This window comes from Mustela nivalis (assembly GCF_964662115.1).
Source record: "Mustela nivalis genome assembly, chromosome: 1".
NCBI lineage: Eukaryota > Metazoa > Chordata > Mammalia > Carnivora > Mustelidae > Mustela > Mustela nivalis.
Genome location: NC_139020.1, coordinates 115,510,457 through 115,537,734, shown reverse-complemented (window position 1 = coordinate 115,537,734; position 27,278 = coordinate 115,510,457). Strand labels below are relative to the sequence as shown.

The 27,278-nt window shown below is 54.1% G+C and overlaps 2 protein-coding genes across 24 annotated transcripts in view; one reads left to right on the top strand and one right to left on the bottom strand.

Annotated features, from left to right (window-relative positions):
- The window catches only part of MUC20 (mucin 20, cell surface associated), a 167,972-nt gene that overhangs the window by 119,809 nt on the left and 20,885 nt on the right, over positions 1-27,278 (top strand). The gene's annotated exons all lie outside the window — the stretch shown is intronic.
- The window catches only part of TNK2 (tyrosine kinase non receptor 2), a gene marked incomplete at its 3' end in the record, with an annotated part of 45,707 nt that continues 31,748 nt past the window's right edge, over positions 13,320-27,278 (bottom strand). For 7 of the 23 annotated variants that reach the window (XM_082698843.1, XM_082698834.1, XM_082698837.1 and 4 more), the window contains 11 exons: positions 26,642-26,919; positions 25,060-25,186; positions 24,519-24,665; positions 24,340-24,434; positions 19,286-19,480; positions 17,836-17,927; positions 17,142-17,264; positions 15,134-16,488; positions 14,925-15,020; positions 14,610-14,737; positions 13,320-14,140 (listed from right to left, as the gene is read on the bottom strand). In XM_082698843.1, coding sequence (XP_082554969.1) covers positions 14,134-14,140; positions 14,610-14,737; positions 14,925-15,020; positions 15,134-16,488; positions 17,142-17,264; positions 17,836-17,927; positions 19,286-19,480; positions 24,340-24,434; positions 24,519-24,665; positions 25,060-25,186; positions 26,642-26,919 — 2,643 coding nt within the window. Of the gene's footprint in view, positions 14,141-14,605; positions 14,892-14,924; positions 15,021-15,133; positions 16,489-17,141; positions 17,265-17,835; positions 17,928-19,285; positions 19,481-24,339; positions 24,435-24,518; positions 24,666-25,059; positions 25,187-26,641; positions 26,920-27,278 lie in introns of those variants that run through there. The other 16 variants (XM_082698831.1, XM_082698838.1, XM_082698839.1 and 13 more) reach the window with 9 other exon arrangements.

The following is a 27,278-nucleotide window of genomic DNA, read 5'->3' as shown; positions in this document are numbered from 1 at the left end:
CTCTCCTGCATGAGGGATCCAGGCAGGACACCTGGCATCCGGTGTGAACATATTCAGAGTTTTTTAAATAACATAGGTGAATAGGTAATATTACCTAGGAAATTTCATTTTACCATAGTAAAGAGGATGTTTCAAAATATTGGTTACAGAAGGGGAGCTTTGGGTTTAATTTAGAGCCTTTGAACATGGTCATTGGTGTACATGTCTATGAATACAAATAATAGCTCACCAAACTTGACATTGATTGGGTGCTTACTATGTGCCAGGCACTGTTTTAAGCACTTGAAGATCCATCAGTGAACCAAGCAACAAAGCCCCTGTGGAGGTTACATTCTAGCAAGGAGCCAAGGGGTTACAGACCCGGTGATCCCGGTTTTCAATTTTGGGTCTGCATCTGCCCTCCCGGTGGTCCGCTGCCCATCCCTTAATCTGTGCCAGCCAGGGGGTACCTCCTTCACGGCGAAAGCCTCTCCTCTCTTCCTGCTCTATCCAGGCTGTCTGCGTGTAACTGTTTCTCATCCTTCTGGCTTCATCACTCACCTCACTCAAGATCTCATTTTTAGCCCTAGAAACTTTCTCTGGCTACTTTCAGCATAAAAGGAATGTGTCGCAGATCCTCTGGGAGGGTAAGAGGGCCACCTAGTAATATGGGACAGCACTAGCCCAATGCCTGATGAATTCCACCCTAAACACCCAACAAAGTAAAATAGAACTGTTTCTTCAAGGAATATGTCCTCTGACACCTCTTCAGTCCTCTCTGCACACTGTTCACCAGATAATAATCCTCAGGCACAGAAAGAGCCCCTCAAAATAAGTGACTGACATGGTGGGAAAGTAGACAGTAGAATGGACCCACACATGATCCCAATATTGACAGCATTATTCAAAGACTTAATAATAACTAGGATTACCCTGTTGAGGGAAATGGGGCAGATGAGTGAGAAGGTCTTTTTCAACAGCTGAAAGTATTTGTCACCAAGCAGTGTGCACCATGAGACAGACTGAATGAAGTTCTCATGCTGAAGGAAAATGGCCGCAGGTAGAAGCACAAACCTGCAGGAAGATGAGATCATTAGAAAGAATAAATACACACGAAAATGATTATGCAAAAATGCAAAACTAAAACAAGCTAGTAAAGGAGAAAAAAGTGGAAAAAGAAATCTGTCCAAGTTTTAAAGGGCTCCAAGGGCTCTAGGAAGGAAATCACATCTAACAGGCTGAGGAGAGTTTCAGGAGACCCAGGACTGCTACCCCGGACAGGACTGCTCCAAATGTGTAGGTTGTTTACATGGGGGAGGGGAGGATCGAGGTGGTAGACTGGGATAGATTTTGTTACTGGCCCAGTCTCCTCTGCCCCTCCCTCCAGCACCCTCCTTGTGTGGAGCCCCGTGTTGCCAAGCTTGGCCGTGCCACTTCCATTGGAGTGGAAGTGAAGTGTGTCCATTTTGAGGCAAAAAGTTCCCGATTTACTACCTTTGTGCTGTTTTCCAGCCCCCTCTGCGGTGAATCTCTGGTATGTACAAGACAGGGGGTCCTTCATCAGCCTGGGACCCAGAATAAAGGGCAGAAAACGAACTCTGTTTCGGTGACGTGAAGGGCAGGTGGTGGCTCAGGAGTGTCTCTGCCTCAGCTCCAGTGGAAAACCTCTCCCAGGGTTCTGCTCTGACGGTCTGGATGATTTCTTGCCCAACCTTTCATTCGATCATTTATTTATTCATTCATTCAATTCTTACTAAGTGCCTGAACCCAAAGGTGCTGAAAAACAAAGATGATTGATTCAGTCCCTGCCCCCTTGTCCTAGCTGTCAGGGGAAGAAGTTAACAGCTCTAAGAGAGTGGCACTAGTCAGGGCTGGGGTGGGGGGAGGGGCGGTGGTTGAGTCAATGCAAACAATTTGACAAGAAAACAATAGTAATACGATAAAGACCATTAAATCCCCCCAATCTCTTCCAATCCTGCCAGTGTCCCCACAGTCATGTTATGTAGCTGTCACCAGCGTTCTAGGGCCATTTGAGGGACACCTCTCACCGCTTCAGCAAAGCCTACCCACAGGTCAGAATGGATTCACAGGGTAGTCTGAGCCCCCTGTTTACTGAAATGCCCTGGGACCTGGGCCAGGAAAGGGAGGTGTTCAGACCCTCACTGTGGGTGAGGCAAGGGCTAGCGGGCAGATGGGGCATGACTGTGGAGCAGGATGACTATCCTGCCAATGAGTTTGGGAGCATAGGGGACACTTCCTTTGAATGAAACTGGGGTATGCATTGCTGGGTGAGCCAGAGACCACCTTCTGGGGCTCTCAAAGCCCACTCTGAGCTTTCCCTCTGCAGCTTTCCCTCCTCTAGATCATCTAGCACCCAGGCCCTCACTGACTCATTTCTGGAAGAAATGTGCCCAGACTGGAGCCCAGTCAAGGAGCTAAAGAGAGGGCCTTGGGCAGGAGGCCCTTCCACAGCAACCCTTGGTACCACTGGCCCCTCCATGGAGTGATCCCAGTTTCTGTCCTGAGTGTCAAGTCTCATCTCCATCCCAAGGCTCCACGGACACCCAGGTAAGGGCCCAAGTGGGGGGACAGAACAGTTATCTTTGTCAATGAACATGCACACAATTTTCTGCATTTTTCTGAGAGTCTAGGAGCTTGGATTTCCAGACTGGCTCCTCTGTAGACCCTCTGCAGGGTCTACAGAGAACCATCAACCTCAGATAATTTTCTAACTCACTAATAAACAAAATTATTATAGTGGGTCTATTTCTATCATGTTTGATTTCCTTTGAGTACAAAATCATACAAATGGAACCACTATCGATAGCTGAAAGGCAAATCCCTGTTCCATCTGAGATCTGCTCTTTGAGACCCTGAAAAGTAAACAGTGGCAGGTGGACCCGGGAAGAAACCCAGACCTTGACGGAACAGTGAACCAGCAGGGAAGCTTGCATTTTTTCTCCCTCTGGCATTTCCTAGCTTGGACTCAGAAACAGCTGAAAACTGGAATTGTTGCCTGGGGGCAGAGAGAAGGAATTCCAAAGAAGCTCCCTATTTCTGGTCAAGAAACAGGAAAGGGACTCAAGCGTCTAAATGAGTGGAGGAAATCTACACTCATCGCTCTATCCCTGCTCCCTGACCAACCTACACCAGCAGCGGCGGCAGCAGCCAGAGAGGCAAGCACAGCTCCAAGGGTGAGGACCCTTGTCCCCTGACCAGAGAGCCTGTCGTCTAGAAGGACGAGAAAAACCCCATTGCTTCCCCCCCCACACCACTGTTCCCTCTTTGTTTGGTCCACGTAGGATGTGTGTGGTAGAGCACACAAACTCAAGTCCTGGCTGTCGCACCAGAGAATCAGAAAGAGGGGTCGTGGGGGAAAAAAGGGCCAAGGAGGAACACCTGGGTGGCTCAGTTGGTTAAGGTCTGCTTTCAGTTCAGGTCATGATCCCAGGGTCCTGGGATCGAGTTCCACATCAGGCTCCCTACTCGGTGGGGAGCCTGCTTCTCCCTCTGCCTCTGCAGCTCCCCCTGCTTATGCTTGCGCTCTCTCTGAATAAATAAAATCTTAAAAAAAAAAAAAAAAAGTGCCAAGGAGATTGTGAAGAGGAGGAACCTCAGGAATCAACCCCATAAAGGTGTAGATGAATTAATTCCTGGGCTCATCCCCCAACCACCCATGCATGGATCAGAACCTAACAAATGCCCCAAAGGCTTTGGGAACTGAACTCTGGGAGAGACTGCCACCTGGGGCCCAAACTGGCCACATGATGCATACCTGGGCAGATGGGAAGGATGCTACCAAGCACTAGCAAAGATGACAGGCAAACTGGCACTGGAACCACAGCTCACAGAAGGCAAGTAGTAACTTGCAGTCTGAACCTAACTGGATCAATTACATGCTAGAACAAACAAAACAACGTTATCCGTAGGCTTTGTAAGACCGGAGTCTTATAAGAGAATTTTCACAATGTCTGCATAACCAAAAACTACTCAGCTTACAAAAAACAAAAAAAAAATCTAACATCTTAAGGGGAAAAAAAGAGAATCAGATGCCAATCCCAAGATGAGGCAAATGTTAGAATTATCTGGGAGGCTTTAAAGCAGCTATTTTAACCATGCTCCAAGAAGTAATAACAAACACTCTCAACCTGAATAAAAAGATCACTTCAGGGGCGCCTCGGTGGCTCAGTCGGTTGAGTCGCTGCCTTCAGGTCAGGTCATGATCTCAGGGTCCTGGGATCAAGTCCCGCATCAGGCTCCTTGCTCAGCAGGGAGACTCTTTCTTTCTCCGCCTCGGCCTGCCACTCTGCCTGCTTGTGTGCTCTCACTCTCTTTCTCTCTCTCTCTGACAAATAAAAATCTTTAAAAAAAATTTTTTTTAAAAAGATCACTTCAGGAGAGAAATAAAAAATTTAAAGAACCAAACGGAAATTACAGTAGTGAAAAATACAATTGCCAAAATTAAAAATTCACTGGATGGCACAGTATCAGAATGGGCCACAAGCCTTGGGCTCCACAGATTTGCAGACTAGGGTAGAGCCATGGAGGCCAGCTACAACCAAGTGGCTTTGATCCCAGAACCCTTGGTGTGGCAGCCATGGATGCCTATGTGCGAATGCACCCAGTCCTCCCTTGCCCCGGGCACACCAGATCCCTGCTCAGAAGCCTGCTGGGCTGCCCCTCCAGCCTACCGTTTGGATTTGCTTTACCACCTCCTCTGTGAGCCCATCTCTCCATCCTGGTGTCAGCTCCCTATGGGGTTCCTGGTGGTTGTTCCCTCTCTTCATAATGCCCTACACACAGCAGGAGGCATACACACACACACAAAAAAAACAGCACACGGAATATGGCAGGCCAAGAACTCACCTCCAACTTGGCCTGTGGGGGAGAAACAATAGTTAGCAGGTAACAGGATCTCATGGCTGGAAACCCTGACACTTTGGCTCCCTCACAACTGAGCAGCCCCATTTCTGCACTCCTGAGCTCTCTGTATTTAAGAGGAATCATATACATCAAAGCTTTTCAAAGTTTCACTAAGGATTTCATTTTTGCCAAAATTTAAGAAAAAATATGGGGCACCTGGGGGGCTCAGTTGTTAAGCAACTGCCTTCAGCTCCGGTCATGATCTTGGAGTCCCTTATCAGGCTCTCTGCTCAGTGGGGAGTCTGCTTCTCTCTCTCTCACCCTCCCCCCTATCATGCTCTCTCTCTCATTCTCTCTCTCAAATAAACAAATATAATCTTAAGAAAGAAAAAGAAAAATATCATTAGGTATAGATGTGCTTAATCAATACCTTGCTAAAATAGCATAATGGGTATTTATTTTGTAAGGAATACACCAGATTAAATGCTAAGCACAGAAAGAAGTTGATTAAATAAAAAGAAAAATGGGAACTACTTGTATGCCCAACCAAAGGGCAAAGACTGAGGACATTTAAGCAGATATACTCAGGGGACTATGTTTATGAAAGTACGAGGAAGTGAACACAGTGTGTGGGGTGGGGGGAGACCAAATAGCAAGATGTTAAATGGTGGTTGTCAGACTACACATGAGCTAAAGACCTTATTTTCTCATGTTCCAGAAATTCTAAAATGAGAACGTTCTTTGGACAAAGAAGAAAGTGCTTTCTGGGGGAAGAGTAAAACAAAACAAATCACTCTGTTTCTTTTGGTAGGGGGCATAGCTGGAACTATGGCTTGTCTGATGTCCAGCAAACACCATGCTTGGTAGCGCATTCACAGTTTGCTCCTGACCAAACCTCCGCATCTAGATCAGTGTCAGGCCTAAGGTAGGGAGGCAGGCAATGTTGGTTGAATAAACGGATGGATGGCATATTTGGAAATACTTGATACTCGACTTTTTCTTAAAATACCTAGTAGAGACATAAAGGAGTTGAAAATAAGAATTATTCCAGGGGCGCCTGGGTGGCTCAGTGGGTTAAGCCGCTGCCTTTGGCTCAGGTCATGATCTCAGGGTCCTGGGATCGAGTCCCGCATCAGGCTCTCTGCTCAGCAGGGAGCCTGCTTCCCTCTCTCTCTGCCTGCCTCTCTGCCTACTTGTGATCTCTGTCTGTCAAATAAATAAATAAAATCTTTAAAAAAAAAAAAAGAATTATTTCAAATGGGAACTATGTAACTGAGACAAAGAAAAATAAAGGCACATGACACGAATCTGTTAGGGTCCTCACTTGTGGGTTAGGCTGTCGGGAAACAGAGCGTAAGCATTAGACAAGACACGGTGCTCATAACCCCAGGGCTCTGGGCGGCCAAACCACTTCTCCAAAACACAGGCCAGTCATGGATTTTCTGCAGCTCTGCCATCCCTCTCTGACCAGCTCTCCTTTACCTCAAGGCCACAACCTTCCTGAGGTTCTGAGGGGAAGGAGGTAAGTGAGAAAGGGGGACAGCTGACAAGACAAGAAGAGAGAGAGTGGGGGGCTTCCCCTGAGGCGGAATCCTTCAGGAGGCCTGCCTCTGACGGGAGGTGCTCACTGCGGCCGAGAGCCTCTCTGGTGCTGGCAGGGAGGAGGGACTGGGGAGCCAGTGATTTGCCACCAGTGACAGGATGTCTTCCATTAATACAATGAATGTGTTCTAAGTACCCGTCACTCAGTTCCACCGGGGAGGAAGGGAGGAAGGAAGAGGGCGGAAAGGTAGGAGGGAGGGAGAAATGGGGGTAACAAGGGGAAGGAGGGAGGCTTGGAGAGAACGGAGGGAGGAAGGGAAATGAACTAAAAAGGCTACAAAAGCAAAAAACTGACACACTTTCCTGGAGCACATAAAGAGGAGTAAGATACAAGTCTGCTCTCTACAACTTAAACCCTATTCAGAGAGGCAAAACCACCCCCTGAGGCCACGTTACCAACTTTTTTTCTGGGTGAGATCTCCCCTGCTTCCAGACACCCCTGTCCAGCCACCATTTCCTACCACACAAGAGCTTCTGTGATTTCAGATCTTTGCTCCTTCGAACCTGCCCTTTCTTCTCATCCACCCACAGTCCAGAGCGCCCGATCTCCCTCCAGGGGGACTCCCGGGCTGGAAAAGCCGAGGGGGCAGCGGGCCTGTGCGCACGCGCGGGAGGCGGCCTGGCCCCGCGGGGCTGGGACCGCCGTGCGGAAGGTGGCATTCCGAGAGGCTTGGAGACCATCAGCAGGAATGTAAGCAGTCCTTGGACAAGTATAGAAGCAGGCTCGATGGGGATGCCAAGAGACACTCTGCTCCTCCAAGAACAGGCTGAGAATACCCTCAAAAAGGAAACAGCCGTGACAGAAGGTGCTTGTGGGAGAGCCAAGCAGAAGGTGCACGGAGGGAGAGCCAAGCTCACGTCCCATGCCTGGAGAGAGTAGAAAGGCAGAAGCAGTACTCAAAGCCAGTGAAACCAGATGGTGGGAGATGAGGCCCTGCTCATGGTGTCTAGCAAAAGGGCCATTAGGACAGCAAAACCCAAGTAAGCCAATTAAGAAATGGAAGACAAATAACCACAAGGACATGAAAGATGTTCCACATCACTAATCATTAGGGAAATACAAATCAAAACCACAAGATACTACCTCATGCTCATTACGATGACTGCTATTTAAAAAAAAAAAAAAAAAAAGGAAGCATGTTTTATGGTATGTGTATTTTACCACAATAAAAAAAATGGAAAAAAAAAAACTATAACAGGAAGCCATTTTACAGTAGAATGGGATACAGAAGTTTAAAAAAACACTCTCATATCTCAGAAATAATCAGTTTTAATGTTAACTGAATATTAATCAATACTCTTTTAAGGATTCTTTGATTTGCTGTGTTGATTCCCATTCTGTGGATAAAATAGTTAATATTCAACCAATCCTCTATTACAAAACATGTTGATGGCTTCTAGTTGATTACTATTATGAACGCTTGGCAATTAAATTCCTTGCATACATTTTTAAGTGAATTATTTATTAGCAATAATCGTGCCTCGGATAAACTTCATTGGCTATGATACTGCCACTGTGCAAAGCTTAAGTGAATTATTTATTCAAAAAAGAGCAGTTAGGATGGGTGATGGGTCATGGGAGTGGATGGGTGGGACAGAGCAGGGAGTACAGCTCTGGCCTGAGAGACCAGGGGCTCCTGGCAGCCAAGAGGGGTTACCCAAGGCCCAACAGCTCTCTGGGATTAGAGCAGAGCTGCCTTTAGTTCAAGGCTTTACACACTTGATCATCTCCATGACCCCCTGGAAATCTTGGTAGAAGATTCTAGTTCCGTAGGTCCAGGATGGGATTTGGGTTCTGCATTTCTGACAGGTTTCCAGGTGATGCTGCTGTGGCTGGACATCATGCTACCCTTTTCGTAGGCCTCAGGATAAAGGGTGAACATGGGGGATGGGGCCTGTGACAAGGCTGGTGACAGGACTGGAGAGGCTTCTCTCAGGATTTGGTTCTGTGGTTTGTAAAAATCCACCCTGCTCTACCTCACAGAGACAGGAAAGAGAAAGGGGTTCTGAACATTCTGTGCCGGGGCCGCAAAGGGGGCAAGTCACTCATCCTGGGCAGTCTCCTGGTTGTGGCAGCGGGAACAGGGAAACCCACAAAGGCAACGTCAGAGAAGACAGGGGCCCCAGTGGGAATGTTCCCAGCTAGAGGACGCATGCATTTTTGCTTCTCTTTTTCTTGTGGAAAGGAACACTCACCATAACCCCTCCTATCCCGTCATCACCTTCAACAGTTATCAACTTGTGGCCCATTTCCTCCAACCATCCAGACTATTCTCAACAGATTACTTCACTCAAAAATATTTTAAAACAAATCTCCAGAATATGAGTCCTCTCTTTACTAACTATATGCTTTGTTTTAATAAAGAAGAGAAAGCTTTCTTAAAAGCCATTTAGCAGTATTTGGTAAAATAATTTGTCACCAAATACAGGCGCCTGGGTGGCTCAGTGAGTTGAGTGACTGACTTGATTTCGGCTCAGGTTATCATCTCGGAGTCATGGGACTGAGCCCCACATCAGGATTCACGCTCAGAGGGGAGTCCGCTTGAGGTTCTCTCCCTCCTCCCCTCTCCCAGCTCTCCAAAGCCCGCATACATTCTCTCTCTTTCAAATAAATAAGTAAATCTTTTAAAAGATCATTTGTTACAAAATAAAAATGTTAACAAAACAGTGGATTAAATTAACAAAATTTCTGCATTTCATTTCTACAGAATGAAAACCATGCAGTGCTTTAAGATTTGACATTTAATGACATTTGACAGAATTAATTTCAAGATAGGAAAAAGTATCTTTGGTATAAAATATTAAGTAAAAAAGGGTTATAAAATAGTCAAAGCAGGGGGCACCCGGGTGGCTCAGTGGGTTAAGCCTCTGCCTTCAGCCCAGGCCATGATCTCGGGGCCCTGGGATCAAGCCCCGAATCAGGCTCTCTGCTCAGCAGGGAGCCTGCTTCCCTCCCTCCCCCCGTCTGCCTCTCTGCCTACTTGGGATCTCTATCTGTCAAATAAGTAAAATCTTAAAAAAAAAAAAAATAGCCGAAGCAGGATGACCTTAATTTCTAACACTGTAATACACACAACATGTATGTGCGCAGGAAACAAACTGGAAGAAAATATATCAAAGTTCTAGGTGGCTTTCTGGGTAATTTTAATTTTCTCACTGTGCTTTTCTGAGTGTTCAGTGAACAGTGAGGTGAGAGTGTACGGCAATCATAAAAACGTTAACAAAAGATACAGTGGTGCCTGGGGTTTCCCAAAGGGTGCTGGTGTCATCCTAGGACTTGTCACTGGTGAGTGACTGCATGCACTCCTTTAGCCCACAGCATCCTCCCAGGCAGCCCCTGGTTTCTTTTCTAGATTTAGCACTGGTCTTCAGAGCCTCCTACCCAGTCCGTTTTGCAGGCATTAGATCCTAGCTGGCCCCCATTTGGCTCCAGATGGTGGGCAAACCGGTTCCCTCCCCTCCCAGGTTCTCTGGGATGAGTCCTTTAAGCACCAATGGGCCCGGGCCAGCAGCTTTTGGAATTAATGGATTATATTGGGCAATGACTTTACACAATCTTGTCTCTTTGCAATCTGAAATTAAACCAGACTGCAAAGTCTTATTTGGCCAATAGGTGGTGCTGTGCAACACGAAAGCACTAGTGCCCTGCTGTTCTGAAGACAGATTTCAGGGATCCCTGTAATAATTGCTGGAGAGGGCAGGCTAACATAACATGGCTATCTAAGAGCTTGCAGACAAACTTAGCACCTGCCACTATCCCTACCATCATCACACAGGAATAGCCATTTCAATATAAATGTAGGAAGACAGAAATCTCAGGATAAAGGCAGTTCTTGAATGTGAATACATTTTAAGAAAAACTCCATTGTATGATTCTTATTCTTGTCATTTCAACTCAGACCAATGAAAACTTGACCCTAGACCAGTGCAACCCTAGACCAGCACTGATGCTGAACTGGCCTTTGGGAATCCCTGCTCTAGCCAAGGACTCCAGGAGTTGAAGGTCCCTCTATTCCCCGATGTCAAATTTCCATAAAAATCAATTTGCTTCAAATTAAGAATGCCTTTATGTTCCCAGTGTGCAGTGAGACATATCTACTAGACCTTTCCTCCACTCGTGGTTAAAGTGGAGCAGTGAGCCACTTTTAAGCAGAGCTATCTCTTAAAGACACAGGTTGGGAATACCCAGGTGGCTCAGTCAGTCAAGCGTCTGCCTTTGGCTCAGAGCATGATCCCAGGGTCCTGGAATTGAGTCCCGCATCAGGAGCCTGCTTCTCCCTCTGCCTGCTGCTTCCCCTGCTTGTGCACGCTCTCTCTCTGACAAATAAATCTTAAAAACAAAAACAAAACACCACACAGGTTGATCACACCATTCCTCTGCTGTCGAAAGGACTCAGGATATCACACCAGCAGCTTCATGATCGAGGCCTTCCTCACTCACCAGGATCAGAATCGGACAAGAGCCACCTCCAGCTCATCCCAAAAACACAACAGAAGGATGGCTTCCAGCCTTACCGAACTTCAGCACTTAAACCCAGTCTGTTCCCTCCAGCTGCAATGTTGACATGCCCCTCACCTTCCCGATACCTGCCTATTTTTTTCCAGCAAGTCAGCACAATGTCACCTCCTCCAGGAAGCCACCTCCTCTGCTCCCAAGGCACCTGGCACATAATGATCTGAGAGTACCTGTCACCTGGTTAGAATGGTGGCGTCCCCTGGGCACTGTCTGTTCAGCTTGTGTTCCTTCCTCAGGACTTGACTCAGTAAGATACCCAGTGAATCCTTGCTGATTCATTGATTCTCCTTGTTGGCAAACAAGCCCGGGTCAACTTTTTCAAAAGCCTCCCTTAAGATCTTTTCAGTAAACCCAGGAGATGCTGGCAAAAGCTGGCAGGCGGGTTGGTGTGAGAGAAACAGCAGGAAGCCCTGGGACTTAGGGAACTGGGGATCTAGCAAAAGTACATTCGGTTTCCTGATACACTGAGTAGCCCCTGATCCTTTGGAGTCACCCTTGCAAAATATCTTTCTGAAATGTACTAGCTCTGCAGTTGCTTACCAAGAAACAACATTTCAAAAAATGAAGTTGAAAATGTCTATGAGTGACAAAAAGGAACGACTCTGTAGCAAAAGAACAAATTATTTTTTAAAAACAAAATGATATTAAGGGAAATGGGAAGAGAAGACAAGTGTGTGTACACCAGAGTTGTGGTCCGCAAGTAATGAGAAACAGCAGGAACATGAAGAAATAAAACGTACAATGATTACAGTTTACTGGGTACTTGTCATGGTCCACACACTAAGCGAAATACTTGATCTGTGCAACCATTCTAAAAAGCAGGGATGACTGTCCCTGGGGTTATAGGCTTGGAAAGGTTAAGTAACTTTTCCAAGATCAGACAACTGGAATGGAATCTGGATCTAACAGCAAAGCCCCAAATTAACTTAATATTAACTTCTTCTCTTTGGTGATACATTGTGACCAAATATTTTTAGGGATGCCTGGGTGGCTTATTCAGTCGAGCATCCGACCTGGGCTCAGCTCATGATCCCCGGGTCCTGGGAGCCCCCCATCAGGCTCCCACTCAGCAGGGAGTCCGCTTCTCCCTCTCCCATTCCCAAGTTGTGCTCACACACTCACACGTTCTCTAATAAAATCTTTAAAAATAAGCATTTTTTTAATCGCAGTTAAATATAATCGAATTCTTAACTTAGCACACAGGGTACGCTAAACACGTCTCCATCTGAAGGCTCCAGACCTCCCAGGCCTGAGGGCCCACGGCGCAGGCCAGCCTGGAGCAGCAGATTCACAGACAGCCTCCAGACCATCCTAAGTGGTCTTTGTGTTTTTAACAAATCTAAAGCATCAGCTTCCTCTCCATGATTTAGCTCTCATCCTGCTCAGAGGCATGGTTAAGCCCAAAGGGCTAATTCCCTTGATCCAGTCATTTTCTAAGAACCACTAACAGACTAATCATTTACCTTTTAAATGGGTCAAGGGTATTAATAGGTGGCTCACAGAAAAGGAAATACAAATGGCCCAAATAATTTTTTGTGTGTATGCCCTCATTAGAGAAATGTAAATTAAAGCTAGGGAGACCTCTCTCTCCAGCAAAAATCAGAAAGCTCAGTAATGCATGGAAAGCTCTCCTGCGCTGGTAGCTGTGGCTGCCGGAACCACCTCCCCCATGGACAGCCATTCAGCAAGACTCATCATGAAAGCACATACTCTGACCGTGGAGCTCTGCTCCTGGGATCCTATCTTTCAGATTGACTCGTAAGTGAAAATTAATCCGCATGTGCCGTTTTACTGCAGCAATGGTTGTGAGGCCTTGTTAAACAGACCTTGGTACAGCCATGGAACCCCAAACAAGAAGGGGGATGCTCGTTCAGTATGGCTATGAACTCCTCAAAATACTGTAGTGGAAAAGACTCTGATGCTGGAAGGCAGCCTCTGGCGGCGGGGGTGGAGAGGATGCAGCTGGGGTGGGAGATTTCACTAGAGACTCGATACCTTCTGAACTTTAAACCACATGAAATACTCAGAAAAACGAAATTAAAACACCTATTGAAGCTTTCCTTGTTACAGAAGTTTCTGGCTTTGCGCCAGCTCTCCCCTGCAGTATACCCTGCCTTCTGGGAACTCTAGAGCAAGAACAGAGGGACTGTAAGTACAGGTCTGCATCACGGAGGCTCTGCCCCCTCTGCCAGCCCTGAAAGGGGAGGGAGCCGGAAGGGTGTCCCTGGCCGCACTTCCTCCCTCTCTCGGTCCACAGGTGGCGCCACAGGGCCTGCTGCCTGGACAGATGGTGGCCTGGGAAGCCCTGGGGCCTTGGGCTGCTGACCAAGAGGCAAAGAAATAGGCAGGCACAAGTAAGTTAACATAAAATAGAAACTAGCTTTATTTATCTGGAAGAAGCAGGGATCCATAGCTGGGGCAGCAACTCTGGCGGCAGAGGCTGGCAGGAAAACGGAACAGCATAGGGGAGGAGCTGGGTCAGAGAGGAAGCTCTGGTGTCCCTCCAGGGCAGCTGCCCCCTTGGTCTCCTTCCAACCCTGGGGCCTTGGGCCCTGGTCCCTGCCAGAGAACAATCTGGCACCCCTGCTCTGCTTCCTGAGCCACTTAGGGCTATTTCCAGGCACAAGATCCTAAGACCAGCCAAGTCCCATAACGTATCCATGGCGAGGTCACAAGTCACATTCTCTCTGACACCCCCAACAGCCCACCAGGGGATCCCTGGAGAAGGGCCCTCCCCTGCAGAGAGCCTGTGGGTACTGGTCCCCCTTTCTGTGTGGTCAACACATCCTCCTTCCACGGGTGCAGCCTGGCTTCCCGGTCAGCAGAGCCTGGGGACACGCTCCGGCCACAGGCCCCACAGCCAGGGCTGGAGCCAGAGGCAGGTTGGCTGCAGGGCATGCTGAGGCCGCCACCAGGCCTGCCTTCACAGGGCTTCTTCCCGCCCCTTGGCTAAGGGCACCAAGGGCTGATCCAAAGTTGCAGGGACAGCACTGGGTGAGGGAGGGATGGCAAGGCGGGGCTCCCAGTCTCCCGCAGACTTGGCCTTGCCCTGCTGCTAGGAGCAGCGAGTGGCAGCAGGTCCTCCAGGCCCGGGCAGGGTCTCTCCCCACCCTTGTCAGATGGACAGGCTCAAGTGATTCCTTCAGAGCAGACCCTCTGGCTCTCCCGACATCTCAGCGCCTGAAGGGTGGGAAACAACCAGAAATGGCCTCTATCAACAGAGGGGTGGATGCAACAGAGCAGGGAACATCCAACGTGGGTGGGCACGAGAAGGCCTCTTGGTGCTAGGCTCATCAGTTGCAAAGTCAGCAGTAATTTTGGAATTGATCATCCTGGGATGCTTTTTATCATTAATAATGATGATAATAATAAAGAGAACAGCAGTATTGTTTATTAGCCAATCAGAGGGCGACAGGCACAGTAAACAAGCCCCATGAGAGAGGCTCCAGTTCCCTCTTACTCTTTAGTTCATTTGAACCAACGGGCTAAGTAGTCTACAGGCACTCAGGAGAAACGGCTCTCCCCCAGAGCTGTTCCTGTCCTGGCTCGGGGCTGCGGCCCGCCTCCGAGTGTGTGGCCCACGAGGGGCCAGGCTGTCCCCTGGCGCGATGCCTGCTGGGACTGGTTTCTCAGGCCGGGGCTCACTCACTTGTGGTGGGCAGGGCCACAGGAGCCCAGAAGGCGGCAGCCGGCCTGCTCCAGGCTCCAGTCGCACATCTCCAGCACTTTGTGGCACTCACTCCGCGGCCGCAGACCCAACCCAAAGAGCTGCTCCACCTGAGGGAGCAGAGGGTGGTGCCATGGGACACACCGGGGCTGAAGGGCGGCAGGCAGCCGGGGGCGGCCAGGGTGGGGGCAAAGGAGAGCCAGAGGCAGGCTGGTGGGGAGGGGCAGGGGGAGGCGAGTGCAGCAGAACCAGTCCTCAGGGTCCCTGAAAGCCAGAGTGGGCGGGAGGTGGCGGTACCTTCAGATACTGGGCAGCCCGCTGCACGCTCCAGCTGTGGCTCTGCAGGGCCGCCTGGCACTCCTCTGTGGTCACCCCATGCACCATGGCCTGCAGCTGGGCACACCCACCCACCTACCCGTCAGCTCCGCTTGGGCCCATTTCTCTGGGGCCCTGGGGCCTCTTCCCGCCCCCTGCCCCCCACCCCAGCACCCGGGCCCAGCACTCACCATCTGGATCTTGTCTGCCGGCCGTCCAGCCTCTGGCCCATCCCCAGGGCAGCCCCTCTGTGGCAGCCGAGCCGTGGCCCTCAGGACTGGTGGCCGGGCCCCTGGGTTACTGTTGTTGGTGGAGAAGTTGGCCTTGGGGTCTGGGGCGGCCTGGGGCATTGGTCGAACAGTGGCCGTGGGGGCGGCAGGGGCTGGGGTGCTGGGCGGGGGCAGCAGCAGAGGCACAGGCAGAGGGGCCGGCTCTTCAGGGCTCTGGGCCTCCCGCAGGAAGCGTTGATAGCGTTCTAGGTAGGGTGGGCGCTCCGGCAGCAGGTAGTAGTGGGTGCTGCTGACCTTCTTGCCATCGCGGACAATGGGGAGAATGCAGGGGCCCGCCCGTGGGCCAGGCGCCTGGATCACTTGGGGCGTGGCATACTTGGGGTCTAAGGCGAAGCTCTGGGTGGTGGGCATGGTCTTCCCCGGTGAGCTAGAGAGCCGGGCTGGCAGCGGGGAGCTTCCAGGTGGTACCAGTGGGCTAGGGGTCCTCGAGCCTTGAGGGGACAAGGGTTCCCGGGGAGGCACCCGGGGAGGGGAGGCAGGTCCGGGCCACCGCCCTAGCTCCTCCTCACCCGAGGGGGCCGGAGACAGCTCACCCCGTGGGCGAGTGGGCCTTGGGGGTATGGGCACGCGGGGGGGCACCTGGGGCTTGTCCTCACCCACTGGGGCCGGGCCAGGAGAAGGGCCCAGGGAGGCCGCCGGGACCTGCAGCTGCCGCATGCACTCCTGCTGCAGCGCCTGGAAGATCTGTGCGGTCTGGGCAGAGCTGGGCGGCTTGACCCCCGCCTGGGGCGGGAGGAACAGATTGTCCTCCAAGGGAGGGAGCAGAGGTGCCTGCTCAGGCACAAAGGCGTAGTTGGTCTCCCCTTGGCTGGGCCCTGCACAGACCCCTGCACCCACAAGGGTGCTGTTGATGGAGCAGACCTCAAAGTCATCCTCATCCTGGGCCACATCGTCGTAGGCGGGAGGTGGGGGCAGCGGGCGCGCATCCCAGTCCACCACGGGTGTGGGGTGCAGCGGCCGGGGCAGGGCCCGTGTGGGGCTCTGTGGCGGGGTCTTGTCCAGCAAGGAGCAGGCGTCCATGGCCAGCTGCGCCAGTGAGGGTGCGCAGGGCCGCGGGGCAGGCACAACAGGCTCCTCGCCAAAGTCAATGAGTGTGACCTCACCCCCGCTGCCTCGAGCCGCCTTGGTGCCCGGTACCCGAGCCGAGGGCTTTGCGAGCCACAGCCCACGGGTCAGGGCTGGTTTCCGAAGGCCCAGCCTCTTGAAGTCGCTGGACAGGGGGTCCTGATCCTCACTCACGGGGTCGTAGGTTGGCTCTAGGATAGAAAGGGAGACCCCGCCAGGAAGGCAGTGTCAGACACGGGGACAGGGGAAGAAAGGCAAGTATCATTCGCAACTCCCCACTCCCACTGCCCCCAGAGGTTAGCCCTCGGCTGCCAAAATTCTCAGTGCACACCAACCCTATTCCAACAGGAGCACAGAAACTGCTCTGGACACTGCCAGCTCTCCGGGGGGCTGACGCGACCCTGCCTCCATCTCGGCTAGAGCAAGCAACACCCTGCAGCAGCCTGACACCCCAACACACAAGACCCCCCAAATACCCCAGGCTCCTGGGCCCCGTCAGTCCCTGCTTACCCCCACCCCATTTCGGCACACCATTAGTGCGGAATGGAGGCTACAGGCAATCACCCACCACCCAGGGCAGCTGGCGCTGTCCCTGCAGAGCACGGAGCTCCTGACCAAACACCACAAAAGCCCAAACGCAGCCGCCTCTGCAGGTCCCAAAGGGAGTGCGCCAGGGCCAGATGATGGGGGAACAGGTGGGCACCAGGACCACACACCTGCTCCAGAAGCCCAAGCTTTTAGGGGTCAGGGGAGAGGCAGGCATGCTGGACTAGGTTAGCGGCAAAAGCTCACAGCACACACCCCACACCCACTCCCACCCAGCCAGCCCACTGGGGCTCTGTACCTTCCAGAAGGAGAGGAGGAATGAGAGGAGAGAGGGGACGGGGGCAGGGGCCAAGGCACCGAGAGCAGCCCCACTTACTCTGAGCGAAGATGGCAGGCTGAGGTGGGCGAGGCGGAGGCTGCCCTGCAAGAAAGGCCGTGCGGAGAGCAGAGGGGCGGAGCGGGACAGACAGAGGGTGGGAGGGAAAAGGGCCAGACAGGAGGACAGAGCGTGGATAGAGACAGAGAGAGAGCAGTGAGTAGGGGCGCATGAACGTACAAACCCAACAGCAATGGGAAGCAGTGGGGCGGCAGGATGGGGGGAACCGTGTTCCGGAACGACAGGCACAGGATCCGGGAGATGGATGAGGCTCCTGGCCAGCGTGAAGCCCGTGGGGTGGTTTTGGCTCGGGAGAGGACAGCAGGATTAGGGGGAGTGAGGAAAGCCAGGATCTGAGCACGGCGGGGAGGAGGGCGGAGGGAAGCTGAGGTGGGCAGGCCAGTACAGGACTGGCCTTGGGTGCCCACCTCGGCGGATACAGCTGACTCTCATCTTCCACCCCACAGCCAGCCGGAGCCAGGGCTCAGCTGTCCCCCAGCAGCCCTGACCCAACTGTCCCAGAGCCAGAGCAGCCGGCTCAGCGTGCCCGGTGAGGACAGTACCTCTTCCTGGGCAGCTGACGAACTTGGGGGGGGGGGGGGGGCTGGGTTCTTACTTTTCACCCTTCCTAGATGTTGGGTGGGTCGGGAGGTGCTCAGTTCCACACTCAGCAGGTCAGGAGGGTCCATGGGGTTTCCCAGGTATAGTCTGTGGGGAGACAACCGAGTCAGAGGAGGGAAGCAGGGGAAAGGCTGTGCAGTGGCGACCATGGAGAAACCTCAGGTGGAGACTAAGACCCTGGGCACGTGGTGGGAACCATCCTGTCCAAGCCCTGCACAGACTGGGCTGGGAGCACAGGACTTCCAACTCCCCACAGTTCCCCACAAACTGTATCCCAGGGACAGGGGTCACAGAGAGATGGCAGGGCAAAAGTCCTGAGTGCAGGTTGAAAGGCTTGGGCTGAAGGGGCTCTAAGAATACCCTCCAGGAACAGAGCTGCTGTCCGCAATGGCTAGGGCACCCCACCCACACTTGTCAGCCACCTGCCGGCCCTCTTGGGAGCACCCAGCCACACGACCCTGGCAGGGTGGGCAGGAGGTACACTCTTGCCCCACGGCCAGGTGGAGGAGGGGCCGGGCTGTCTGGCCCGCTCCCGATTCACCCTCTCCAGCCCCGTGCTGATTGTCAGGCCCTGGGACTTAGTCACTGGGCTGATTAAAGCCCAGAGGAATGGGGCTGGGCCGGCCACAGCACGCCATGAGCAGGGCAGAGGGCACCGGGCCTCCTTTCGGAGGGCGTCTCCACACCTCGCCCCAATTCCCTCAGGCCCGAGCCTGGCTCTTGGGAGGTGAGCGACACTAGCTGCTCTGCAGGGCTTCGCTTCTGGCGTGTGAGGGAAAGGGGGGGAAGGCCTGCTTCACGGGCCTCTCAGGGCAGAGCCAAACGTCAGGAGAAGTCAGAGGAGAAAGAGCTGCCTGGAAGCCCCCTGGGGCCAGGGGAGAGAGGAGCTGCCAGGTGGCTCCCTGGGGCAGGGCACTCAGGAAATGACTAATTCTTCTCCGTGTCCTCCCCAGATGCCCCCCAATGACCTCATCCTTTTGCTTAAAGGGGACTGACCCCCCCCCCCCCGGTACAGAGTTGGCAAGCAGGTGGGGGTGCTGCCTAACCTTCCAACTGGCATCCCCCCACAGGGAGCTTTGTGCCCCTGAGTCTGGGAACATGAGTTCACTTGACCACTGGGCACACAGGCTCAGTCTCCAGGACTCTAGCAGCCCAAGAAGGGAAGCTTCTACATAAACACTAGGGAGCATCATAGCTTCCCTGCTGAGCTCCTTCAGAAGGCTGTTCCCAGTCCCTTTTCCTAAAGTCAGTGCACCAGGGGTGGGGGATTCCACCAAACAGAAGTGTGTCTCCAGCCCAAGCTCCTAACCCCGGTTCTGCCTGCAGGGAACAGCTTCTGGGCAGTAAGAGACCCTCTGCCTCACGGCTGTGACAAGGACCTCGGAAGCCAGCAAGAGCCTATGACTCCAGAGCCATAGGTGATCCCCACCCCCAATCACACTCACTCGTCGATCTTGTCGGGGAAGCCCCAGCAGTGGCGGGGGTCGCTGTCGCCATGTCCTGTGTGGATGAAGCTATTCTGCAGGGGTTGACTGATGTCCTGGGCCGATAGGCCAGCCACGGAAGTCACCACATTGCGCGGGAAGGGCCCTACACACAGCGTCCGTGTGTTCTGCCCACGCCACCAGTAATTCTCAGCCCTGCTCAACAGAGATGACATGGTGAACCCCAGGGCTTGTAGGGATGGGGACAGGGAGCAGGACACTTCCCATACCAAGCTCTCTAGCCATGCTATCTGAACAGCCGGGCAGAAGGGCCCCGAGACTTACAACCTTGAGCCCAGTGGGGTCTGCTATCAGCCCCAAGACCAGTCACTCCTCTGGTACAGGGCCCAGCTGTTTGCACACACCTTACCCCAAGATACCTAGGTAGGTCAGACAGCTTTTCCTACAGTTTACAAATAAGGAAACAGGTTCAAACAAGTGACAGGACTGGCCTACAGTTCCCAGAAAGATCATAGCAGACCCCGGATTCAAATTCAGTTGTTAGTCTGCAAGCCACACCCTTCCTACAAAGCTGCCTCACCTCCTTCCTCCCGGCAAGGCCTGAACCCCCACCCTCTGGCCACCAGACCTTACTCTTCAGCCCAGTTTCCAGGCATCCTGAGCTGCAGGGTCCAAAGGAGCACCATGGTCTCAGCACTCAGCTTGGAACCAAGCCCTCCAACCACACTCTATTTCCTGCACGCAGCCCCTCATGCACCTGGAAGCCCTCAAAGCAATTCACTCCATCCCATTACCAGTTCTGCATCTCCAGTGCCTTCTGCAACTTCTCAGCAGGGCTGTGGGACCCTCGCCTTAACCCCAGCCATCTCCTGGGAACACCACTCTTGTCTTAAATACAGGGTCTAGAAAGGGACCCAGCGTCCCAGTGTAGCTGGACTGTGGGACCCAGCTCCTCACTCTGATCTCTGCTGATGCAACCTAAGCCCGGGCCTGGGGTGGGGGTCAGGGCAGGAGGGGGCCCTCCTGGACACTTCAAATGGCAGGCTGCAGCTCCCTTATCTGCCGCTGGGCTCATTACACCTGACGACGTGGGCAGAATCCAAGCTGAGGCAGAAGGACAGCCTCATGCTGCTGTGCACCACGTGTGCATACCCAGTCAACCCCCACCTGCAAGGCCAGGAGCATAAAGGTCTCCTCCAAACTGGGCCGAGGGGGGATGGAGGCTTAGCTCCTGGAGCCTCCTCTGGAAGGTAACATGGCCCCCTGGGAGCAGCATGACCTCAAACCGCCAGCTCTAGAGGTCACAGGTCAAGTCCCAAGAGTCCAGCAGTTCTCGGGAAGCCAAGAGGTGGGGCAGGGGAGGGCTGGGAAGCCAGCCTCCTTCTAAACAGGACCGCAGACCAGCCCACCACCAGACACAGCAACTGTGATTACTCCCTGCCCTGGGGTGGGAAGGGCAGAAGAGGAAGGAAGAAGAGAGGACAACACCCAGGAAGGGACAAAGGGACAAAGCCATCAAAATATAGCAGGGCCCTTCCAAGAAGAGAAACGCCCCCGTACCCAGCACCGCAGCTCCGGGGGCGGGGGGGGGGGGGGGGCTGGCAGGCTGAGGTTGACATCTGCCCATGAAGCAGGGTGAAGAGGGACGTCTGCCACCAGGGAACTCTGCTGCTGGTCTCCCCTCCCCTCTGTGCCCACTGGTGCCCTGGGTTCTGCAGGCCTCTCCACAAACTTCTCGGATGCCCAACCAGACTGGACAATAGACTCTGCTCTCTATGCCTCTTCAGAGGTGCATATTAACCTGGGTGAGAGAGGCGGCTGAGGCAGAAACACAGTCCTGTGGAGAACCGAATCACATCCAAGCCAGGTCTGCTCTGTGGACAGGTCTGCCCTGTGCCCTATGCCCCCTGTGGACCCTGAGCAAGGTGAGATTGCCAGGAGGTCCCTCCCTCCACCCCCTGCCTCTTGCCAGCACAGCTGAAGTCCTGACACAGGGGTTCCTCTGGACCCACGTAGGAGAGTGACAGATGCCAGCCCCCTCCTCTTATTGTGGGTATGGCCGAGCAACAGCGCTGGGCCCACTGAGAGTCCTGACATCAGTTTCCACACTCTGCTCCCCGGGGAGGGGAGTTGGGGGTGCAAAGCACGCTTAGAAAAAAGACACTCTGGGAGTCACATCCCAAGCACACTCAGCAGCGTCACCCTCCCAACAAGACGTAACTCTTGAGATGGCCGACGCTCTCCTGCGCTGCCCACCGACCCCCTCTGAGGTTTGGTGGGACCCAGGCACCAGCGGCTCACATAGGAAGGTCACCCATCCCACCCGGCATGCACTGGCCACACCCATGCTCCCTCCCCCCACCCTCCCACCCCCCCCCCCCCGCCCCACAAATGGACCAGAGTCTCCACAACAATGGGAGGGGTCAGGCCCACTGTGGGCAGACACTGCCGCGCAGATAGAAGTCCCCGGGGAAAGAGACCAGGGCCCAGCACCTCTGGCACAAACAAATGTTCTGTCTCCTGCTGCCTGTTGGCGTCCAGGAACAGGCAAGAAGCTGAGTGGCACCTGGGAAACCTAGGTCTGAACTGAGAACTGCCCGCTTCTACGTGGGACCAGCTTCTGGAAATCTCAACCCCCACCCAGTCCTGGCCCAAGGTAGTCCAGCCCAGAAACGGCTTATAACTGTTGCTTAAATATTTTGCTCAAAACACAGTCCCACTCACTTCTGAGTGACCCAGGCATCCCTGGTATTGGACCACCCAGGCCCCTGGTTCCCCCTCACCCTACCCCTGGAAGCAGAGGCTCCAAGGACCAGGCCAGGCCAAGGCCCTGAAAATAGATTTCCAAACCTGTCTCCCTTCTCTAGTTCTATAAAAACAGAACACGGAAGTGCTACAGCCATCCCAGCTTCCAAACAAGATTCCCCTGGAAAAGACCCGCCCGTCATCTGTCCCTCCATCTAGAGAGCACCTCACAAGTTTGACAGAGAATCTGGTGTCCTCTCCTGCCCACTGCCTGGCACCCCAAGAAGCCCCGAGCTATGGACAAGGGGATACCAGACTCGGCACTGCTTCCGCAAGGGGAACCCACGGTTGCCAGAGAAACAGACACAGAGCTGCGAGCCAGGCTAAGAGACGGGAAAGCAGAGAACCAGAGAACCATGCGTACAAGCCCAGACCCTCCACCCAGAGATGTGGAGACAGAGTCAGCCAAACAAACACAGAGATATCTGGGCACCAAGAAAACAAGGGGCCAGAGTGAAAGCACACAGACCCACCCCCAAAGCCTTGCCGGCTGCCCCTCACCTCCCACCTCCTGAGCAGCTCCAGGAACCATGTGCAGGCACCGTGGTCCAAGTCGGTGCGGGCCATGGAGGAGGAGCCCAGGGAGCCAGGGAGCTCACACTGGCAGGCAGCTGCAAGAGCCCGCCCGCAGCTGGGGCCAACCAAGGCCTGGGACGCAAGGGTGGGGCAGGGCACGACCACGGTGCCTCCCAAAAGGAGTGGCTCCCCCGGGGCCCCGCCTGCTACCCCGCCCTGCTCTGGTGGAAACCCAGGCCACCAGCTCCTGAGACACACACTCCAGAACACAAGCAGCAATTGAGTCACCTTCTGAGGAACACTGGGCCCCCACTGACTGGGAGGAAATAAAGACCCAAGGGCTATGGTGCACAAAAAGGGTCAGGTCCAAGGTCCTCAGGTTCCTGAAGGTGAGAATGATATGGGTCCAGACTTCCGACTTAAGGCCCTGCCATGCCCCTCCAGATGGGGCATCTTCCTATTTCCAGAATGCTCTTCAGAGACCCATGCCTATAGTCCCCTGCCTGGCCTCCAGGCTCAAATCCAGAGACTAGCTACCTTCTTGACCTGGGGGCCTCTCACCTCCTAGAAGCTTTCTGCTTTTGTCCACCACCACTAATTCCCCAAACCTCCATCCCCACAACTCGCTGATATGTCATCTATATTTCCAGATACTGGGCCCAAAGGCTAGGGGAGCCCTGGTCTGGCCACAGTGAGGGCAGGGTGTGTGTCCCCAGAAGCACCCTGGGCTCCAAGGCCCACTCCATCACTCTGACTCAACCCAGAAGCTCTCCTCCATTACCAACCCCCATGGGGACAGGACTTAACTATGAGCTCAGATCCCCAAACCTGAGGCCCAGGGAAAGGGCTCCATGGGAAGCGACCCCTGCCCTCAACCCCCCACCCCCCAGCCTGGCCATGCGTCACAGAAGCTGGGAGCACAGGGGATTTCCTCTGCCTCGCTCCTCTTCCTGGTCCTCCATGCTCACCCCCTACCCCAAAGGCACCTCAGGCCTGCGCTGCCCCAACCAGTTCCTCAGCTGCCCTGGGGATCAGATAACAGAGGGTGGGGTGAGTGATGGGTAGGGCCTCCTGGGCAGAAGGGCTCCAACAGGGGCTGCAGGAAGTTGACGTGACTCAGGAGATGCCGCCTGGAGGCAAAGGCAAGCATCCCAGGTGTCTGGCTGTGGGGAGAGCTCAGGAACAGAGGGCTCTGGGATCCCATGTGGGCAGCCCAGCAGAGAGTGGAGTGGAGCCCTGGGAAGGGGCAGTGGGGCTCAGTGGGAGGACAGAGGCTGCCAGTAAGAGAGCGGGTTGCTTTGGGGGTACTGACAGGCACTCAGGTGGGTAGTCAAGAGTCCCTGTCCTGGGAGGAGGCGGGAAGGGAAGGGGAAGAAGATGAGAGGAATGTTCAAGAGTTCCAGAGTCCCTAGCTGTGGCCTCGAGGCCAACTGAGCCACTTCCTACGCCTCACCGTCACAGCAGCTTGGCCCTGACCCACACAGCCAGGGCTGGAGCCGAGTGGGGAAAGGGTAAAGGAGGTGGTGCTGGTCAGGGACATTCCCTTGGAGCGGCAGCATCTGGTACTTAACCCCAGGCACTCCAGAGCCAAGCCAGGCCTATTCTCCCCTTACTGCACAGCTCAGGCTCCCCCCACCCTATGCTGTCATGGGAACCATGGAGGCAGCAGAGCTCTCTGCCATCCCCACCCTGTACCCCTTGAGGCAGTGCAGGGGCAACCCTGCTCTCCCTACCTTCCCTCAATGACGGTGATGACATCGTTCATCTGGATGTGTAGCTTGTCTGGTTCCTCAAAGTCCTGGAGGGCCCGCATGTCTGTGGGCTGGGCCTGGGGGCCGACACAGGTCACTGCCCAGCCTGGGCCTGACCCCTGCCCAGATACCCCAGCCCCATGGTGCCGGCCTCCCCTCACCTCCAGCAGGAAGTCCCGCAGGGCCACAAAGGTGGGTCTGTCTTCTGGCTTGTGGGCCCAGCACTGAACCATGACATTGTAGATATCCTGGGGGCAGTCCTCAGGCCGTGGCAGACGCTCCCCCTCTTTGTCAATCTTATGCAGAATCTGGAAGTGGGGTGGCACAGTCTGAACATGAGCGGAGCCCCCAGATCCTCGCCTCCCACCTTCCCTCCAGCCCATGGAACTCCTGGAGCTGTGGGCTGCCAGGCCTGGACCCCAGAGAAAAGGTCTCCAGGAACCTATCCCCGGGCCTCTGACCCTCAACCTCTGGCTTGGGCCTCTGGGTAGGTGGCCATGGCAAGGGAAAAAAGGTAAGCCAGCCCCAGTCTGGCCCTCTCCTCACCATCAGGGGCCCTTCTCTCTGTTCAGCAATCTGGGAGGTCATGGGAGGCCACAGGGCAGGAGGGGGGACAGGGTCCTAGTGAGTAAGACCCAGTTCCAACAGGGAACCCAATCGACCCCCACCCGTCCCGTAGGGAGAGCATCTCCGGCCCCTCACCTGACTGCCGTTGAGACCAATCCAGGGCTCCTGGCCATAAGTGAACATCTCCCACAGTGTGACCCCAAACATCCAGGTATCACTGGCATGGGAGAAGGTACGTGTCTTCAGGCTCTCAGGAGCACACCTGACAGAGGCAGAGGTCACACAGAAAGCCTCTCAGAGCACGCCCACCCACATCAGCCCACCGGACATTAAACACTCACTCAACATGTGGTGAGCCTGTGTGCCAGGCTCACCAGTAGGTACTGGTGACATGAGTGAAGTGATCAGGGACAGGACTTACTGACTGGGGGAGGCACAGACTTGTGGAAAATCATCTATGCTCGTGTCTTTATTCCCCTGGAGCCTGGGCGGGATGAGGGGGAAGTCTGCAGGTCAGGGAAGCAGTTGGGGGTGGGGGGAGGTCAGGGGTTCCAAGAGTCAGTGAGGGGGAGGAGATGGGATGAAATCTCAGGCTGTTTTCTAACTGTGGTGGGAGGAGGACAATTTCCGGATTTGGGGCAGGATCCTGGGATTTGGGTCATTTCAGCAGGAAGGTGTGGGTGGGAAATTTGGATAGGGTCTGGGGAAGAACCGAAATGGCTGGAAACAGTTATACTAGCTTCACCCAAGTATCCCACACTCCCTCTGGGACTCCCTTTTGGGTGAGACAGAGAAATGCCACACAGTGTAGGCAGCAGAAGGGCACTCCCTGGGGGGCTAAGGTGCAGGGTGTCGGGCAAGCCAACCTAACAGAACCAGAGACTCTCTCCTGGGACTGGAGAGGTGGCCCTGCCACTCCAAGGGGGCGGGACCCGGGGACAGTCACTCAAGATCCCCAAGTCTCATGTTCCTCATCTGTGAAACAGGAGTGACAATAACCTGCTCGTCTCACAGTGGCTGTCATGAGGGGACTTCATCATTTACCACCCCACCTGGGATGCCTGGGTATGAAGGGGGCACTGTTATTGATTCCAGAACAATAGGCAAAGTCCGGAATGTGTGGTCACCCCACATATAAAGTAGGTTATTAATTAGAGGGGGCCATGCAACCCGGGTTAGAAGGATCTTCTGGCAAGGAGAACCAGGCCTACTCCTTGCAGCCCAAAGCAGGAGACCACAGTCCTTCGGGGGTGTCTGGAAGCAATGGACCACGATGGCTTAAGCAAGGAGAAGCTCGCACAAGGGCTGGCACAGGGTCAGGTACCCTCCACGCACAGGTTAAAGTCCCTGTCAGTCCCACAGGCCCGGCACGGTCCAGCCCTGCCTGAGGCTAGCTCTCCCTGGAACATACTTGCCGACCAGTCTGCCTGGCTAACTGCAGACATTTCGGGAGCTTCCTACGGAGTCCTCCAGAAAGCCCTTCCGAGCCCCCACAGTCCTCACCCCTGTGCATCACACTACCCAGCACATAGGCCCAGAGAATTCCTAGATGGGTGAGTGGATGGACTACACACGAGACAGGCATCCAAGGTCCAGAAAAGACAAAGGCTACTGTGGTCATTGAAGCCCTGGGGGGCTCCAAGGCCGGGGCGTGCAGGGACCGAGATGGAGCAGGGCAGTGCCCAGACCCGATGAGCTGGCAGCTCCTGTCCCTCACCAGGCAAAGGGCACCTTGCGATGCTCCTGCATGACGTAGTGGTCGTCATTCTGGGGCAGCGCACGCATCAGCCCGAAGTCCCCAATCTTGACCAGGTCACGGGCAGCCAATAGCAGGTTCCGGGCAGCCAGGTCTCGGTGAATGAAGCGCTTAGACTCCAGGTAGCCCATGCCCTCGGCCACCTGCACAGCATAGCGGCTCAGAGTGCCCAGGAGGAAGTGGCCCTGGTGCTTGCGTAGCCGGTCCAACAGCGATCCGAGCGGCGCCAGCTCTGTCACCTGAGGCCATGGGGCAGGCAGGAGGAGTCAGTGTGGCAGAGCCCGTCCTATTCCCCCATGCCCCATGCTGGGTTCCCAGTTACTCTGCTGAAGGCCTAAGCCATGCTCCTCCCTGGCCTGTCCTCTGGGGACCTCTAGGCCTTCTCCAGCTCCCCAAGCCTCTCCCTCCAGGTAACATGGGAACCCGAGACCCCGAAAGAAGCAACCGCAGAGGCTCAGATTAGAAAAATTCTAAAAATGAAACTCTAAGGCCAGCCCCTCTGATGAGTGCAACTCTCTGCCAGTGAGCACAAACAAAACCCAAAGATAGACACAGGCTCCAGTGGCCACAGAACCAGGCCCAGCCCCATCAGGTAGGA